The sequence below is a fragment of the Camelina sativa genome, chromosome 12 (genome assembly GCF_000633955.1).
Source record: "Camelina sativa cultivar DH55 chromosome 12, Cs, whole genome shotgun sequence".
NCBI classification, from domain to species: Eukaryota; Viridiplantae; Streptophyta; class Magnoliopsida; order Brassicales; family Brassicaceae; genus Camelina; species Camelina sativa.
In genome coordinates, this window is record NC_025696.1 from 14,558,194 (window position 1) to 14,571,673 (window position 13,480).

Sequence of the window (13,480 nt, forward strand, 5' to 3'; positions counted from 1 at the left end):
TCAGATATGAAATTTCTAATATAAAATATAACAAAGAAAAGTAACTATATATTACAATCAAAGTTTAGTAATATATTCCAAATGAAATTTTAATCTAGACGTAAAAATACGACTTAAGATGAATGAATTAATAAATTCATTATTTTAAATAACTCATGTTGGAAATCCTATATTGTGAAAATTAAAATAAACGCTAGTAAAACATATGAAGACGATGTATCACCCTATTTCATAACTGTTACATATGTTATTCTGATCAAACTATGAACGATTATTTTGTTAATCTCTATATTTTATTTTGTATATGTATATAGAGATAAGGTTTCTATTGTCTAGGCAATAGTAGATGTGCGTGTTACAATATTGATATAAGCCATATATATTAGAATATAAAATTTCAAGTATATGTGTGAAGACAAACGCAGTAGTCATTCTTTGTATGTCACTAGATTTTGTAGGTTCACCCCACTATGAGAAAGTTAGTTTTCTTAATATATCAAGAAATAATAGTTAATTCCAAATTGAGCTACAATATTATTAGTTGTCAATTTCTGCCACACATTAAATCACACATCGTGAGAGTTCCATACTGTTGTATGGTCGCTATGATGTGCGTGCTTATCTCGTGATATTGCTAATGAAATTTGCACACGATTCTACTCACTTTTTGGTGGACCAAATTCAAAAAACATAAACAATTAATGTAAAAAGAAAATCAGAGATATCATAAACAATCATGTAATATATTGTAATTCTAATCAAGTAAAAGGACAAAATTTGAGATATGGTGTAAAAGAGTTATTTTGATGCACTATCGTCGACCATTTTTTTTTCCTTATTATTGTCTTCTTTTTTTGTTAATCATATATTTTTGCCTTCTCCTCGATTCGACAATGTCATTAATAAATGCCATAGGAATTCGGGTAAGAATCGTAAGATCTGACTGAATTTGCCAAACATACCCGAAAAGTGTGAACATACTGTAGTTTGAAGTTTAGGTAGTGTTTAATTCAGTAAAAGTAACTAGAACGTTGTTTTCAAATGCTATTTAAAAATTATAATTTACCTTAGAAAACCCTAAACAAAATTAGAAAATGACTACATCTAATTCTACATAAATATTTTTTTTTTCCTTTCGGTTTATTAAAATACTATTAACAGATAAGTTACATTTTTGTTTGATAAAAAAAATGTTCACTTTTGAAATAAATTTTCTAATGTTTTTTAATAATTTCAACATTGGATTAAATTCAAAAGTTATGATCAATCTATTTTTCGAGTCTTTATCCGAATCAAAACAAAAACTAAATTAGTCTCTAGCATTTGTATTGTACTTAGATGGATATATATGCTCTCTTAATTTTAGAGTTTTTCTCTTTTACAAATATATAGTTGAAAATTCAAGAAGACCAAATTAACATTGATTTGCTACAATATTAAGAAGAGAAAAATCATAATTGCAATTTTGTCTACAGAGGGGACCAATATCCCAACCCCATGCCTTGTGTGGATTCATATGTATTCTCTTTTTCAAAAATGTTTTGTGATTACTTCCACGATACTTCCGTTATTTTATCAAATTTTTTTAGACTAATGCGTTAAAACTATCTAATTTTGAAAAGACGGTATTCGATATCCTCAAAATTTAGAATTTTAAAAAAATGAATTTTATTTATAAATTTTCCATCTATATCTTCAATATTTTGAACGAATCTTAGATTATTTTTATCATCTTTTATTCATCTCAGAGAGTTGAGTGTTTTTTCCTCCTCTTCCTTTTCACCGTTAATTTGTTTTCAGTCTTCTTCTTTATCTAAATTTTCTTGTTTTACCTTTCCATTTGTTTTTTTTAAATTAGTTTTTGTTCATTGAATTTTTCCTTCTTATTCTTCTTATTTTGTTCATCCTATCCTATGCACTACTTCCTTTTCTCGACATCTTTTCTTGTTAGAATATGAGTAATCACCGCAATTTAGACATGCGATTTCAGCAAACTTTATAAACAAAATATCACTAAGTGAGAACCGAGTTTTGTAGACAAACTGTTTTGATGGATAGTAATGATCTGAAACTTTGCAATAATTCTTAGTACAAAGACATGTTGCCACACATCAAAACCAATTGTTGTTTCAACCATTTACACAACATTATTATCACCAAAAAAACCACAACACTGAAACTGAAAGAAGATTTATACTCTTATTTTTCTTCTTGTCAATTTCTGAAGAATGTTTTTTATAGGAATTTCGTCGATAAGTTAATTAAAAATTGTAATCTTGCAAACAAAGAAAAAACAAAATTTGAATCAGTAATCCTATACAAATCTATAGCAAAGTCTATAAAAAATGCAACAAAGTCTACCAAATTTCACAAGGTATACCTAAAGTATGCAATCTAATATATAGGTCTAAAATTTTCACGTATTGGCAGTAGCAGATACATTGTTAAATTTGATAAGCCTCCGCAAGCCTTACGAATCTCGGTAAACTTAGTATAACTCAGCAAACTAAATTGAATTGCCATGAACATATCACTAAATTTAAACATAGTAATCAAGCATATGAAGCTCCCTGTTATGGCCCTTGTACAACCTCAAGTAGCTCCCCTCACGCCGGTGAGACGCTTAGCCATGACTACACTTCCAACGTCTCCTAGTCATTGTTTGACAGAGACCATTTCACCTTCCATTGAGAATCTTTTTTTGGAAGAGTTATCGACATACCTTGATCTCTCATGTGCTATTTGCTTCCTAGCAAGTGACTCAAAGCTCTTTTGGATTAATGGTCGATGTAATCTATCTATCTTTATTTGGTATTGGGGAATGCCTTTGTTTGCTTCTGTTGTGTACTTTGGATATTTGTATCCCTTCTTTGTATTTGAAATTAAGTGAATGAAATAAAGTAGTTTGACAAAAAAAAAAAATATCAATATCAAATCTTTAAACCTTGACATATGAATCAAACCTAGCTAGATCTCTTAACTTCCCCATAAAATTTGATTGGTTTCAAACTTTTAATAATTGGTCCAATCGACTATACTTCAATGAACTATTATATTGTAAAAACATTTCCAATGAACTATGTGATAATTTGTACACTACTTGTCTGATTTGTAGCTTGGTGGTTGGGGAAAATGATTTGTGTGAGTAGTTATGACTTCAGTCCATTGAAAATTATGTGTGAAAATGAAAAAAAAAATTAGTAAAAATACAAAGTGGATTATTCGCATAAATTGCGTGTTGATATACTATTGGCACGATAAAGAAAGCAAATGACATCGACAGCGTTATAAAACCTTTTTATATGTTGTCTACACGTTACTATAAAACTTTCTTACGGCATGATTCTGTTCAATCTGTTTAATAACAATTTATTCAATAATTTTCCAAGTTTGTTAATCAAATACTGAAAATTAATTAGGGATCGGAATAATTGTTTCCTTATATATGGGTGCGCGTACAGGTATGTGGTCCATATGTACCTTTATACCGGCCTACCAATCGTATCTAATATTTGTGTTGGATTTGGTAAATTAAAATATACTATAGTTACTTCATATTATTATGTTAATGATCACGATAGGAAACTCCACATTTTGAATGTTTTCGACTGACCGACTTAATCAAATTTAAAGTAAATTATTCGTTTTATAATGATTAAGATTTTTTTGGTTTTATTCGGTTTTTCGTAATTTTGTTTCTTGTGTGTTTAAAGGTTAGCTTTTGTAATAGTTACCCTCTTTCTTAGAATATCTATGGACGTGATATTTAGGAAAGTGGTAATCTTTGCTGTCTAAGTTTATTGATATTAATGGATGATAATGTAAAAAATAACAACAAATTAACGATCTTTATTTAAGTGAACCAAAACAGCATAATGATAATAAGAAGTAATTTAACGTAAACCTGAGACAGCAGTTGAACTAAGAATTAATAAATCCAAATATTAGTTATACCGTCGCACTCGTTGATGATAAGTAAAATTATTTATATTATTTCCCACTGATCAAATTTAGAATTTATGGTTAGAAAAAATTATCCCATTAAATATTTTATGGTCAACCAGTGTCGTCGCGTCCACTTTTTGATTTAAGGTCCACAAATTAAATTAAATAACGTGATTAAAAATATACACAATTTGATGAATCAAACTAATTTAATTGAGTAGGGTCAACCGAAACTTTCTTAGTGACTCTCCTTACGTCCCATATTCGCAAATTGCATTGCATGGGCATCAAACAAAAAATTTGTAACGCGTCAATTTGTTTTATATAGTTATAACTAGATTTGGACCGTGGGTTGAAATACATTTTATTATTTATATGTAATTGTTTATAATATTATTTGGATGCAACTCATACAAATAATTTTTATGGTAAATATCATTCATGGAATGTAAATCTATTATGTAATTTTAACTCGTGCTAAAGTATATAAAACTATTAATCCGTGCTAGAGTGTGTCTAATAGCTTTCGTACTAGAGTATATAAAAATTTAACACATGCTAGAGTATGTAAGTCTGAAAATTATATTATAAATAAAAAAATTTCAATCCTTGCTCTAGCACGGATCCTAATTTTTAGTGAACGTTGTGGTTTATCAATAAAATATGTAGAAAGTAAATTTGTAATATTGTGTTTAAAGATCTTTGGAAACAACTTAATATAGAACTAAAATCTTCCGAAAATACAGATTGGAATATCCATGAATTTATTTGTTACCATTAATATATCAATTATCAATTTGGAACATCCCCAATTAAGGTTGCACCTAATATTTAGGTGTAACCGTTAATATATAAACTAATCTATAACCTATCTATAACCTATTTGTAACCATTTGTAACCATTTATTAAAAATATAAAGTCTATAAAAACCATGTTGTGTACTTCACTTTTATTAAAAAGGGGATACTTAGTGACACTAATTTTCAGTGATTAATTAGATATTTCTTGATTAAAGAAAATAGAAACTATGCTGTCGGAAAATAACATATTTATACATAGTTTTGTAATCCACCACATACAATATTGGACTGGATATTTTTCCGATATTATTTGTAGAGTAGATATCCATCTAATTAATTCACCTGTTTTGGAAATTGGAAATATAACCTTTGTCTTTCGAATATTGTGTTTTGAAACATATATAGACAATTATTAAACTTTTCTAAAGTGAGGATAAAGCGCATGTTCTTGATTTTTTTCGTTGTTTTCTTATGGTTCTTCCAATTCATCATAGGTATCATCTAATATTTATTTAATCAAAAACATTAGTCAAATAAATAATCTATCTATAACGCCGACTGTATGGCTGAAAATATTAGCTGGAGCTAGAAGAAGGAAGACTCCTATTGAGAAAATTAATCGTTATATTTTGTTGCCTACGAAAGTGACATTTTGACTTTTTTTATATACCAAAAAGTAGGCCTGCGAATTTGGTTTATTCGGTTAATTCGGGTCGGTTTATTCGGTTATCGGGTTATTCGGAATCTGAAAACTCTACCGAATCTAACCGACTAATCGATCGGTTCGGTTCGGTTCGGACACGGTTATTTCGGTTCGGAGGTTCGGTTATTTCGGTTTTAAGTGAAACTTGTCAATAAACCAACAATGTCGAACAAACACAACACAACAACAACTAAATAGAATATGATTCATGACATTTAACTGCTTAAGATAGCATACAAGTCATGTTTACAAAAAACAACAAGTTCAAGTGTTCATCAGTCAATCCTACTTCTCTTATACATAAAGAGACTATGGGAGACAATTTACAAAAAACCACACTTACAAAAGTCTCCATGAATGTCACAAAGATATTAGGAGACAATTGCCAAAAGTTAAGTCACTTGCCAAAAGTTAATAGAGAGAATGAGAATTGACAATATACCAATGATCCTTTCCTCTTACCTCTAGGCATTTGGTATATTGTCATTCTCTACTTACTTCATTCCAAAAAATAGTTAACTGTTATGAGTTTTTTTATGCAAAAGATGTAGAGAAAGAGAGACAACCTTTTACTATCATTATTTGGTTCTAGTCTCCCTTGTTCTTCTCTAGATCACGGATCCGCAATTGGATGAGTCGCATTCTGTGTAGCTACACAAGGAAAATGTTGCAAAATTAGTCATTAATCCACAAAAAAGTAATGAAAAAGGTAAGAATTAAGAGAAATGGGTTACCTAAGGACTCATGAAACTGCAATTCTTCAAACATCTGAACTAAGCTTGCTAATTTCTCTGCTTGAATGGTATTCTTCAGCCACTGTTGGGTGCAAACCAACGACTCAACCATAAAAGGTGACATAGAACTGCGATACGGGTCCAAGATCCGACCACTTGTGCTAAATGCGGATTCAGAAGCAACCGAAGATACTTGAACAGCAAGGATATCTCTAGCTAGCTCAGATAAGACTGGGAATTTAGAACTGTTTCGCCCCCACCAAGATAGAACATCAAAGTCCAATCCCAAAGCAGTTACAGTCCTTGCCACTGGTTTCTCCAACAAGTAAATATCTAGCTCACTGCTACATTCTTCATTTGTGCATTCAGCCACCATCTCAGAGTACAGCGTATCCATCTTCTCATAACCATCCTCATCCGACAAATCATACAAATCAGTTGCTGGTACTCCAGCATCAGCTACGACCCCACCAGTAGTTGGTACAACTTGTTCACTTACGCTCAACTTCACCACATACTCTGCATACATCTTCTTCATCACACCCTTAATTGATGATCTTAGATGAGTACTTTCGACACTGTCTTTTCCATAAAGCTTGTCGAAGCAAAGACCAGCAAACTGCATCTTGTTTCTGGGATCAAACACACTTGCGATGATGACAAGCGGATTCATGTTTAGGAGACCATCCCAATATTTTTCAAACTTACTCCTCATCATCATTGCCTCTGTCTTTAGTAGCACATCACCAGTGGTGCTTAGATTGATAAGATTCCTCTCAATTGTCACAATCTCATTATAACAAAGAGTAGAGGTCACTGATTTGCTGGCTGAGAAAGACAAAGTGCAGTTGAAAAAGATCTTCAAGAACTTAACTAACCTCTGCACTTGATCCCAATCAGCAAAATTAGGAGGACCAATACGCTTCTGCCCTGGGAATTCAGCTTCATCACCATTCTCCTCACTATTCTCTTCAGTCTCCATGAAGTAGTCGTTATACAACTTGTCTTCAGCCAGCATCTTTTCAAATGCAACCCTAAACTTAATTGCGGCTGTGAGCATTAGATAAGTCGAGTTCCACCTGGTTGCAACATCAAGACATAAGCTTCCTCGACCTACGTTCTCTGTGTCGACCCTCAACAGGAATGACTTCAACCGATCACCTGATGATCTCACATACTTAATCGCATTTCTGATGGACACTATACTCCTTTTTGCTTTGGATAAACCATCCCTCACTATCAAGTTGAGGACATGCGCACAGCACCGCATATGAAGATAATCACCATTACTAACTAAAGCATCAGGTCCTCTCATGATCAAAGCATCAGTGAATACCCTTAGAGCCTTGTCATTCCCCTTAGCGTTATCCACTGTTACTGTGAAGACCTTCTCAATTCCCCATTCTTCAAGACAGGCTACCAAATGCTCAGCAATTGTATCACCTTTGTGATCTGTCACTGGCTTGAAACTGATGATCCTCTTCTGCAACTTCCAATCTCTGTCAATCCAGTGAGCTGTTACCACCATGTAGCTACAAGAAGTCGTGGGAGCTACCCATATATCGGTTGTCATAGACACTCTCTGCTTCTCCTTACCAAACAGCTCCTTCAAAGCTCCTTTCTCTCTCAGATACATACTGTATATATCTGTTGTGGCTGTCTTCCTGCAATGGACCGTATACATGGGAAGCATGTTGCTGCAAAATCTCCTAAAACCCTCAGACTCCACAAATGCAAACGGCAGCTCATTAAGAACGATCATCTCATTCACAGACCTTCTGAACAAAGCTTGATCATACTTGATTGCAGTCATTACACCACTGCTATCACCAGCCAACACACTCTGAGTACCACTCTCTAGATGCATCTTGTACAACTTACACCTACTAATGTGATTCTTCATTGCACTTGTTCCATGAATCACTGTGTCACATCCTAGAGCTTGACCACAGTACCGACAGTTGGCGAGGGCCTGATCATGTGCTTGCTGAATAAAATGCTCCCAAACCGGAGATCTATGAGCTGGCTTTTTCCTCGGTTGAGACGGTACAGTAGAAGTTGTAGCCTGAGTTCGTCGTCTCTTCCCACCAACTGGAGAAGCTGTCGGACCATCATCAATCTCTTCTTGTAGAACCGGGTCAATGTTCTCTTCCCCAGAGTCATGAGACATCTGTTAAAAACAACAAGTGAAAAAGATCAGTCCAAGTCTAAAGACTAACACTAACAGTACAAACAAAAGCAAAGATCAGTCCAAGTCTAAAGACTAACACTAACAGTACAAACAAAAGCATAGATCAGTACAAGTCTAAAGACTAACACTAACAGTACAAACAAAAGCATAGATCAGTACAAGTCTAAAGACTAACACTATCGGACATCAAAAGCAAACAATGAAACCAAACCCAACACATACTTAGTTCTAACTACAACAGACATCAAAAGCAAAGAATGAAACCAAGAACAAGACATACTTAGTTCTAACAAGTAACAACACATACTTAGTTCTAACAAGTAACAACACATACTTAGTTCTAACTACAACTATCGGACATCAAAAGCAAAGAATGAAACAAAGAACAAGACATACTTAGTTCTAATAAGTAACAACACATACTTAGTTCTAATTATAACTATCAGACATCAAAGGCAAACAATGAAACCAAAGGATACTTAGTTCTAATCGGACAACATAAGCAAAGAATGAAACCAAACCCAACGAATGAAACCAAACCCAACATAAGCAAAGAATGAAACCAAACCCAACTATCGGACATCAAAAGCAAAGAATGAAACAAAGAACAACAAATCCTAGAGCTATACAACGAATCAAAGACGGACAACAATAAAACAAAAGGATTAAGACAAAAGGATTACACGATGCTTTACAACAAAAGGATTAAGACAAAAGAACTTACACTGAAGATTAAACACAAGGTTGATCAGGACAACACAGGATCAGATCAGAAACTCGAGAATCTCTTTCTCTGTCGCCGCTAAGAGGAAGAGTTTAGATAGATTAGGTTTAGGGTTAGAACTAATGATATAAACCGGTGTATTAGCTTATATACCTAGGGTTAAATTTCGGGTTTCCGTCGGTTTTGTCTCTCCGAACCGAACCAAAGACAAAACCGAAATTTTTTGAAAACCATTCCGATCGGAATCAAAAAACAAATATAACCGAACCGAATTGTCCAAATCTCGGTTCGGTTCGGTTCGGACAATTCGGTTCGGTTCGGATTCCCAGGCCTACCAAAAAGGATCAGTTTATTGAATATATTATCCAGATAGCAGCGTTGGTTGAATCGGATTTGGTGGGTTTTTGGTTTTTTATGAGTTTTTGTTGGTTTAATAAAACCAGTGTAACTCAGTCAGATTCTTCCGATTAAATTACGTACCAGTACCTTCAAAACTCTAAATAGACTCAAAGAAACATTAAACCAAAGATCTGGTCGGTTCGTAACTTCGTATATAGATTAACCAGGTCGGTTCGAATAGAGATAACCACAGGTCGGTTCGAATATGGCCAAAAAACCGAAAACACGTGTGAGAAAGAAGGAATTAAATCTGACAGTCTTTATAGTTTTCTTTAATATGTCGTCCCCAAATAATAAATCAAAAATTGTAAACAAAATAAAATTGAAAAAAGTGGATCGCACAAGTTGGAGTTTGGTTCTTTCAGGGGGGCTAACGAAGGCTGTTAAATAACAGCCATAGCTTTACTTCGAGAACGAACCCAAAAAGAAAAAAAAAATATCAGAGAATTTTCATCATTACACCTTTTTTTTTTTATTTTTCTCTTTTGCCTTTGCCTTCACACGTCTTCTTCTTTGTATTACTCTTCACCTTTTTTTTTTTCTTGTGTCTTTTCTTCTTGTTCTTGTTTGTTATCTCTTCTTCTAACCTCCTTTTAAGTCTCTGTGACTCTGTCATATTATAAATATCAAGAACTCTGACATTTTCCCTCTATTCAAAAATTCTCCTCCCACAAAGAACACAAATCTCAAATCTCTTTATCTGAGATCTGAAAAGATGAAAACAAGACGTGGGAAACGTCCTGAGGTACACAAAACACAATATCAAGATTCTCTTCTCTGTCTTCTTATATGTTTCTTTAATTCTCTCACTGATGTTTTCTTGAACTTTTTTTTTTGATGTTAAAAAAAAACAGAAGTTTTGGCCTTCGATTGTGATGAATAAGTGGTTGAACATAAAACCTAAAGTTTACGACTTCAGCGAAGACGAAATTGATACAGAGCCTGAAAGCGAAGACGATGGTAAGCCTTATCTTATTATTTATCTTGAAATTTTTGGTCAGATTTGGTATATAGTTTTTTTTTTTTTTTATCTTCATTAAATGTAATTTTTGTTGGGTCCTATTTACAGTATGTTCGGTCAAAGACGTCCCTAATGTTCACTGTGAGACTGATGAAGATAGCCATATTAATAGTCGTCGAGGAAGCGAAGCTGATCACGGCAGTAATATTTCAGGCAAGTTTCTTGTTTTCATTTATATAATTATATAAAATAATATCGACTATTCAGAAACTTTTCAGAAATGAAAAATTACAGACGAATTCTAATATTTTGTTTTTCTTGTTTTATTTTTATTATTTTCTTGAAATCCTCTAGATAGTGGTGGTGGTGTGAGGGGTGGTTACCAGAGGAAACACCGGCGAGGCAAATCGGAGACTTTGAGAGCTCAATACATTAACACAAAGGATATCAAGTAAGGCTATTTCTGTAATTCCATCTCTTTTTTTATCCCGGTGAAAATATCTCTCAACTTTACTCATGTACGTATGGTGAATTATATAGAGTGACGGTGGCTTCGTGGAACGTCGCCGGAAAACGTCCTTCCGATGAACTCGAGATTGATGATTGGCTCTCTACTGATAACCCTTCAGATATTTACATCATCGGGTAAGTTAAAAAAAAGTCACGTAGCTCTTATTTTATTTTCTTGTTTCTCAAAAACAGAGTATTTTTCCTCTGTTTTGATGAATTTATAAGTCTTTACTGACGTAAAATTTGCAATAGGTTTCAAGAAGTGGTTCCTTTAAACGCTGGGAACGTTTTTGGGGCAGAAGATAGAGGTCCAATTCCAAAATGGGAATCAATTATACGTAGAACGCTGAACAAATCCCATAAAGAATCAGTTTATGATCAACCACCAAGCTGCACCAACAACGTTCTTCATAGATCTCACAGTGCGCCGTCGTCTCCTAAATTAGCACAACAAACAAACTCCATTATCGCTGATGTCATGGTCGAGAATCTCGTTGCGGACCACTCGCTTGACTTGGCTACAAACGAGTTTATCGATGCTGCAACGGCTTTACCGAGTCTTGAACCAGAGCGGAATCCTAACGTGGACTGGCCGGAACTAGCTTTAGATGGCAACCCTCAGATAGTTGGATCAGAAGGGAAGCTAAGGAGGGTGTTTAGCAGCAACGCGATGCTAGGGTTTAAGCTACCGGAGAATCCAACAGGAGCTAGTAGGTTTGCTTCGGAAGCAAGACACTTGAAACGGTCACGGAGCTTTGAAACGTTAGAGTTGAGTTGGAATGATCTGATTCTAAAAGAAGAGAATGATAACAATTCTTCCTCTTCGTCCGAAGCGGAAGAAGCTGCCAAAACCCTGTCTGATGATTCATCAGACGGTGATTCGTCTTCCGATGATGACGAGGAGGAAGGAGACAAGATCAGAAATAGTTACGGATTGCCTGAAGATTTGGTGGAGGAGTGTCGGAAAGTGAAAGATAGTCAAAAGTATGTAAGGATAGTAAGTAAGCAGATGGTTGGGATCTATGTATCGGTTTGGATCCGACGACGGTTAAGAAGACATGTCAACAACTTGAAAGTCTCACCGGTTGGAGTTGGCTTGATGGGTTACATGGGAAACAAGGTACCACTAAAAACCTATCTCTGACTTCCTTTCCAAGTAACCCTACCCAATATAAAAACATGCATTCTAGCACTTGCATAATATATTTGATATGTTTGCAGGGATCAGTGTCGATTAGCATGACATTATATCAATCAAGAATGTGTTTTGTGTGTTCACACTTAACTTCCGGCCACAAAGACGGTGCTGAACAACGCCGTAATGCTGACGTGTACGAAATCATACGTCGGACTCGTTTCGCCTCGGTTCTTGACACCGATCAACCAAGAACGATTCCATGTCACGAGTAAGCAAACTAATAATCAAGATTACAAAACACAAAGCATTAAACGTTTTTTCTTTTACTAATTGGATTTTTATGTCGGAAATTTTCAACAGTCAAGTATTCTGGTTCGGAGATTTGAACTACCGACTTAATATGCCAGACGGTGAAGTAAGAAAGCTTGTGGCACAGAAACGATGGGATGAGCTCAAGAACAGTGATCAGGTTTGGTTTAGTTTGGATATTACTTTGTTAAGTTTGTCTTCATATTATAGGCTACTTTTTTAAGCTAATAACACAAAACATTCAATTTAACAGTTGATAAGAGAATTAAGGAGAGGGCATGTTTTTGATGGATGGAGAGAAGGAGCGATTAAATTCCCTCCGACCTACAAATACGAATTCGATTCGGATCGTTACGCCGGAGAAAACTTGAGAGAAGGAGAGAAGAAGAGAGCTCCTGCATGGTAAGTGAATAAAAAAAATTTAGAACATTTTAATGGTTACAAAACTTATGTGATTCTTAAAGAGTTGTTATTTTGTTTGGTGTGTGTGTGGTATTACCAGGTGTGATAGAATATTATGGCTAGGAAAAGGAATAAGACAAGAGTGTTACAAGAGATCGGAGATAAGGATGTCCGATCACCGGCCAGTGACTTCGATATTTAACGTCGGAGTTGAAGTTTTTGATCACCGGAAACTTCAAAGAGCTCTCCACGTTAATAACGCCGCTGCTTCTGCTGTCCATCCTGAACCTTCTTTTTGAGTCTAGGTGCCTCTGCAAAAAGATTAATAATTTTCTACACTAATTTGTGTGATTTATTTTTTATTACATTGGAATATTTTATTTGGGGCGTTTGATTTTTTGTTCTTGTTATGTAAAATCTAACCAAAAGTCTTTTACAGTTTTACTTGTCTATGTATATGAGCCTTTTCAAGGTTTAATATTTTTCTTCTTTCAAAAAATTGTATAACGATACTTATATTTAGTTGATCCTACTCTGATAAAAACCATTTGACATTTGCAATTTTGCATAACAGATGCTCAAGAAAAATATATAACAAGATTTAGTAGATACAACTTGGAATGTGAACGTGTTCTTATAGACATGACAAGATTTCGATCGTTA

At 34.3% G+C, this 13,480-nt stretch overlaps 1 protein-coding gene and 1 long non-coding RNA gene across 2 annotated transcripts; one reads left to right on the plus strand and one right to left on the minus strand.

Moving 5' to 3' along the window:
- Positions 5,865–6,257, minus strand: LOC104731736. The gene is made up of 2 exons (XR_758641.1): positions 6,184–6,257; positions 5,865–6,100 (listed from the first exon to the last, which is right to left on the minus strand). It is a non-coding gene; the product is annotated as an uncharacterized LOC104731736 (long non-coding RNA).
- LOC104731737 (type I inositol polyphosphate 5-phosphatase 2-like) lies at positions 10,039–13,339 on the plus strand. Its single transcript, XM_010451216.2, has 10 exons — positions 10,039–10,242; positions 10,352–10,457; positions 10,567–10,671; positions 10,813–10,909; positions 10,999–11,103; positions 11,221–12,088; positions 12,190–12,374; positions 12,467–12,575; positions 12,669–12,817; positions 12,918–13,339. Exons 1-10 carry the CDS (start codon positions 10,213–10,215, stop codon positions 13,114–13,116), a joined length of 1,953 nt encoding a protein of 650 aa, XP_010449518.1. The 5' UTR covers positions 10,039–10,212; the 3' UTR covers positions 13,117–13,339.